We start from the raw sequence: 6,513 nt of genomic DNA, 5'->3' as shown, positions 1-6,513 counted from the left end.
ATGTTTGATTCTTCTTTGGTTCAGTTTCACAGGCAAAGGATGTGGGTTGGAAACTGTGTAATGAGCCAGATCCCCAGCTGGTGTAAACGGATGTAGCTCCCTGGAAGTCAATGAGTCAGATCCCCAAGTCGTGTAAATAGCCCACGCTACTCTGAAGTCAGTGAAAGTGTGTCAGTTTACATCAGTTCAGGACCTGGTCCTTAATTTTTAGTGTTTGTCTCTCAGTGAGGAACTTCAAGCAGCCAGGGCAGCCTGAGCTGTGGGTTCCTCTGGTGGCTGCATCCCAAGAGCTGCTGGTGCAATGCAGGAGAAAAACACCTCTGCTCCCCTAGAGGTGACTATGTGGAGCTAATGAAGGAAAAGGCTATTCCAGGCCAGCTGAGACTCTGGTGCCAAGAGGCTCTTAGCTATTGTAGAGCCCATGTCTGTGCTACAAATATATGTTTTATTTTGCCATCCTGTGGGGACCCCCTTTGTGATCCAGCCCTGCCTTATTTTTAGCTAAAGGTCCTTCAAGAGATGCTGTCATCATGTGAGATGCAGGGCAGGTGCTGTTCCCCCTCTGGGGGGTTAGGGTCAACTAGGGCAGATTGTCAGGATGCTTTGCTCCTGAGGTGAGAGCAGAGCTGGGCTCACAGCCCTGGAGATCAGATTCAGCTATTTAGCTCCAGAGCAGGGATATCTTGGGCTGTGACCTTGTCTGAAGCTGGCACAAACCAGGATCAGCTCTAGAGCTGGGAGTGTCTTTCAGTCCCTGATCCCATTTAGTCCATCACCTTTCACCCAAGCCTGCCCTAGGAGGGAAGCAGGGAGGACCCATCTGTGCTAGGAACTGCAGAGAGACCCCCTGCAACTCAGGACATCCAGCGAAGCGATGCGACAACAGCTGGTGGATAATACAGTGGTGGTGCATGAGAGAGAGAGAGAGAACCAAACAATCCTGGCAGTGGGTGAATAGATAGAAAGATTAGATTAGATTAGATAATGACCAATGATTCCTAACACAGTTAGATCAAATGCATCGCAAATTGGAATAAAGACCAACAAAGTAAGTTTTCTATTTCAATTAAATATGTTAGAGTATTAATATATGGGGCAAATTTAATATCAGAAATATGAATTGCAATTAGAACTCTTGAAGACTTTTACTATCAAATTATGCAGACATCTAGAGATGATCCGATTTTTTTTTCCACCAGACTTTTCATTGAGGTTGTGAGAACCAAATAGTTTCAGCCAAAAACTGTTGGAACCTGAAAATTTTTAGGCATAATCAAAAAAAGTTTTGATTTTTTTATGGATATCGGAGACTTTCCATGTAAATATATTCAACTGAAAACTGAATTTTCCTTTGAAATAAAGTGGAAATTGTCTGACTTCTCCTAACTGGAAACTTAGCTTTAAGCCAGGGTGGGGAACATGAATATTGCCCAATAACACCATAATTTCCAACCCCATTCCCTCTATTGCAACCGTGTTTGTCTGTTTCAAAGGGGTAGCTGCAGGATGGTAAAACTGAATAAGTAGCAAAGTTGGTAGCCCAGAGAATGTGTTTTAAACATACTAACCTCTCTAAACTAAAGTCCTGAGAGTCGAAACTCCCAGACAAAGCCCGTCTATTTTGATCCTACCCAAGGACAGTCAGGAGGTTGATGGAACAAGAACCCAGATCTCCACTTCTACCATCATAACCTCTGTTCCTCACTGTTGCCTGCTAAACAAAAATACTGTCAACATGTGCACAGAACATGCACATAGGAAGACACAATCCATCCCCAAAAGAGTTCACATTCAAAGTACACAAGACAGACAAAGGGAAGGGGAGGAAAGAGAGGCAACAGTGACTGCTCCATGGTCACAAAGTGAAAGAGGCAAGACTAGAACCGAAGTCTCCTGACTCACACAGCACAGAAATAAAGTCACAGAGGGGAACCACACAACCAAGCAGCAACTGAGCGATTCGACCAGCCCATTGTCACCCAGCAATGGGAGTGCAGCTGGGATCTGGTGCCATAAATCAATGTGTAAGTAGGCATCAGGCGGCATGTGGGATGTTGGGGTGGAATCATCACAGAAAAGCTGCCATGCGGGAAGCTGGGTGATTCTGTGCTGTATTTCTGTTAAGTGGGAATCAGACTGTGCTGGCATTTCAGTATTTTAGTTGAGTTGGCCAAGTTGTGAGCCTGCTGTCTGTAGCAATAGGGGCATAATTTTGGCTCAGATTGTTGGATTTGGGTTGTACTTTGTTCCATCTTTCATCCTGCATTTGATCAAGCCACATCTTGGCCCAGATCCTCAGATGGTGTAAAACTGACCCAGCTCCAGTGACTTTAAGGGAGCGATGCCAATTTACACTCCTGTGATAACGCACCAGAGTAGTGCTCTGTTTGTGAGCGGTGAGGAGCCCTCACTACTCCAGTCAATGGAAGTGACAAGTGCTGTGCCCCTTTGACATTCACATCATGAGAAATCATGGAGAGGGGAATCAGAGTCATTCCCTCTCTCACTATAACCCTGACCATTGCTCTTGTCCTTCCCTCCACAGCCATCACACAATGAACTAGGAAAGAAAATGTCCAACCAAACCACCGTGACCGAGTTCCTTCTCCTGGGATTCTCTGATGTTCGAGAGCTGCAGATTTTGCACTTCATGGTGTTTCTAGTGCTTTACCTGGCAGCCCTGACAGGGAACCTTCTCATCATCATAGCCATAGCTCTTGACCACCACCTTCACATCCCCATGTACTTCTTCCTGATGAGTTTGTCCATCCTAGACCTCGGCTCCATCTCTGTCACCATCCCCAAATCTATGGCCAATTCCCTTATGAACACCAGGTCCATTTCCTATTCTGGATGTGTCGCCCAAGTCTTTTTCCTCATCTTCTTTGCTGAAGCCGACTTTGTCTTACTCACCATCATGGCGTACGATCGATATGTCGCCATCTGCAAACCACTGCACTATGAGACTATAATGAACAGGAGAGCTTGTGTCCAAATGGCAGCCAGTGTCTGGATCAGTGTAATTCTCTTTGCTTCATTGCATACCGGGAACACGTTTTCGATAACCTTCTGTGGAGGCAACATGGTGGATCAGTTCTTCTGTGAAATCCCCCAGCTACTCAAGCTCGCCTGCTCTAACTCGTACCTCAGTGAAGTTGGGGTTATTGGATTTGGTGTGTGTTTAACCGTAAGTTGCTTTGTTTTTATAATTGTGACATATGTTCAGATCTTGACCATGGTATTGAGAATCCCCTCTGAGCAGGGCCGACATAAAACCTTCTCCACATGCCTTCCTCACCTCATCGTAATTTCCATGTTTGTTTCTACTGGTGTCTTTGCCTACATGAAACCCATCTCCAGCTCTCCGTCAGCTCTGGATCTCGTGGTGGCTGTTCTCTATTCCGTGCTGCCTCCAGTGATGAATCCGATCATCTACAGCATAAGGAACAAGGAAATCAAAGCTTCCCTGAGGAAACTGACTGGGTGGAGGTTATTCAACAAGAATAAAATGTCTGTGTTTCTCTGATGAACATGGTTTTATCTGTGTTTTTTTTTTCCAAATACAATGAACTGATGACATTATTGTCCCCATAAAAATATGGTGTGTGATTTTTTTTTATGCAGAATGCTGTATGTATAGTGGTAAGTCCACACTAACTCCACTAAGTCAGTGGACAGGTTTCAGAGTAAATGCCGTGTTAGTCTGTATTCGCAAAAAGAAAAGGAGTACTTGTGGCACCTTAGAGACTAACCAATTTATTTGAGCATGAGCTTTCGTGAGCTACAGCTCACTTCATCGGATGCATACCGTGGAAACTGCAGCAGATATTATATACACACAGAGATCATGAAACAATACCTCCTCCCACCCCACTGTCCTGCTGGTAATAGCTTATCTAAAGTGATCATCAAGTTGGGCCATTTCCAGCACAAATCCAGGTTTTCTCACCCTCCACCCTCCTACACACAAACTCACTCTCCTGCTACAGCTGTAAAAAAACATAAAAAAACAGCTGTAGCAGGAGAGTGAGTTTGTGTGTAGGAGGGTGGAGGGTGAGAAAACCTGGATTTGTGCTGGAAATGGCCCAACTTGATGATCACTTTAGATAAGCTATTACCAGCAGGACAGTGGGGTGGGAGGAGGTATTGTTTCATGATCTCTGTGTGTATATAATATCTGCTGCAGTTTCCACGGTATGCATCCAATGAAGTGAGCTGTAGCTCACGAAAGCTCATGCTCAAATAAATTGGTTAGTCTCTCAGGTGCCACAAGTACTCCTTTTCTTTAAGTCAGTGGAGTTCTTCTTGGTTTATACCTGTATAAGTAAGATGAAAATCTATCTATCTCATGCTTTTATACTGCCACCCCTCACCATGTTATCTGAGTACCTTCCACATAAAATTAGTAGCCATTAGAAAGTACCCAGTGGACTTCATGGAGTCTCTGGTTCTTCTCCTTTTTTGGGGTCAAAACTTTGCTTTGGGGTATGATGGCTTTTGGGTTTCGGTTTGCTGGTGTGACAGCGCGGGATATGACAGCATCAGATCATAAACTCTGTGTTTTGCTATCTGGGTAAATATTGACATGGTGACTGCAGAAGTCTGGGCTTGCTCAATAGCCGTCTATCGCTCTTTGTTCATGGCAGCACTCTTACCTGAGAAAGGTGCCTGTTACTTTGCTGAAGGACTATCTCTCAGAGAAATCAAGACTGAAGTCTGGGGACTTTGATTTTTGTTGCCTTTCACCTACAGGCACCTACAGTTGTTTGGTTCCTGATTCTTTCTCAGATTTTTTTATTTTATTTTAGCGGGGTTTTTTTGTTTTTTTTAAATGGTGGATTGATTTGTTTCTTTATGAGGTGGGTGTGCCTTGGAACAGGAGCGCCGGAAGCTCCCTATAAGTGGGGGGGCCACTGACACCTGAACCCAGGCCCCACCTCCACACGGCCTCTTCCCCCAAGGCCCCGCCCTCATGCTGCCTCTTCCCCCGAGGCCCTTCCCCCCACTTGCTCCTCTCTGCCCCCTCCCCACCATCGCTCACCCTTAAGGCCAGTAAAAAATGGGAGAACATCGCCCTCCCACTTTTAAAAGTGATGGGGCCTGGAGAAAGTGAATGCAACAGAGACGTAAGAGTGAGATTCCCATCTCAGATAGACAAGTGCTAGCACAGAGTTGCTCCATTGATATCATCAGTTTAATACTGACGAGGTCTTGGCCGAAAGACACTGGACTAAGTTCAATAGTTACATAAACACTGGTGCAAGTTATTTGTCTGGGGTCATTTTGTTATAATTTGTGTAAATGGCAAAATGCCATCGCATGCACTGATCTGGTATTCCATATGCCATCCAGTGTAAATCTAGTCACCTCCAAACTGAGAAAGGATCTCAGAAGTTGGCCTATTAGTAGTAGAATATTATCTTTGTGCATGGTTGTGTACACTACACATACAATAGACAAAGGCAGGGTCTGAGATTAGATAGACAGACAGAGAGAGAGGACCATTCCTTGTCCTAACACACAACTTCATTGTGTCATAATGATAGATTTCTATTTGACTGTGAATAGATAGATAGATAATGAAGAATTTATGCACATTATTGTGACTCATTTCCTATTGAAGACTATGTACAGATCATGATTTTCTTATAAACATTAATTATTAAACATTATTTCCCAAAGAATTTCTCTGACATTGTCTTACTCCACAGCTCATCTACAAACAGCTCATCCTAAGTACTTGACATTTGAACTTTGAGCTGTTGTGACTGGATATATTTTTAACATTCTCTGTTTCCCTTTCCTGAGTAGATCAGTTGAATTGTCACACTCAGGTTCCTTAAAAAGGAAGGGGCCAGTCCTCAGCTGGCGTAAATTGTTATATCTCCATTGAAGTCAAGAGAGTTCTGAGAATTTAAACCACCTGAGGATGTGTTCCAAACACTCCTAGTTGTGAATTCAAAAGTCCCCTCCTTTGAATATTCTGCACTAAGGCCCTTGTCCAGCAAACCACTTCACCACGTGCTTAACTTTAAACACACGAGAAGTCCAATTGGAAGCTGGAAGTTAATCTCATGTTTAAGTGTTTTGTTGGAGTAGGGTTAGGGCCAACCTGTGCCAGACCCTGCCACTGCCTCAGTTTCTCCCCTTCCCCAATTAAACAAACTGCTACCATTGGTGCATTTGAATTTCTCTCCGCTTCTGGGGTCTGGTTATTGACATAATATAAAAGTTTGTCTCAAAGCCAGACTCTTGGAGCTGCCTTCTCCAGACTCACCAGGCCCTTACAGCCCCGTGGGCTCCTAGTTTTGTCACTCTAGCCAGGTCTCCCCTAGAATCATAGAAGCATAGAATATCACGGTTGGAAGGGACCTCAGGAGGTCATCAAGTCCAACCCCCTGTTCAAAGCAGGACCAATCGCCAACTAAAGCATCCCAGCCAGGGCTTTGTCAAGCCTGACCTTAAAACACTCTAAGGCAGGAGATTCCACCACCTCCCTAGGTAACCCATTCC

General features: G+C 44.5%; 1 protein-coding gene across 1 annotated transcript; it reads left to right on the top strand.

The window, feature by feature from the left end:
* The first annotated feature begins 2,572 nt into the window (after positions 1–2,572).
* LOC125621842 (olfactory receptor 14A16-like) lies at positions 2,573–3,526 on the top strand. The gene has a single exon (XM_048819201.2). The coding sequence runs from the start codon at positions 2,573–2,575 to the stop codon at positions 3,524–3,526; it is 954 nt and encodes a 317-aa protein (XP_048675158.1).
* The last annotated feature ends 2,987 nt before the right edge of the window (positions 3,527–6,513 follow it).

Source organism: Caretta caretta, chromosome 14 (assembly GCF_965140235.1).
Source record: "Caretta caretta isolate rCarCar2 chromosome 14, rCarCar1.hap1, whole genome shotgun sequence".
NCBI classification, from domain to species: domain Eukaryota; kingdom Metazoa; phylum Chordata; order Testudines; family Cheloniidae; genus Caretta; species Caretta caretta.
Note: the sequence above shows the minus strand (reverse complement) of the source record. Positions and strands in the feature narration are given on the sequence as shown.

Coding starts and splice junctions, on each gene's coding strand:
- LOC125621842 (XM_048819201.2), top strand. CDS start 2,573: ATGTCCAACCAAACCACCGTGACCGAGTTCCTTCTCCTGGGATTCTCT.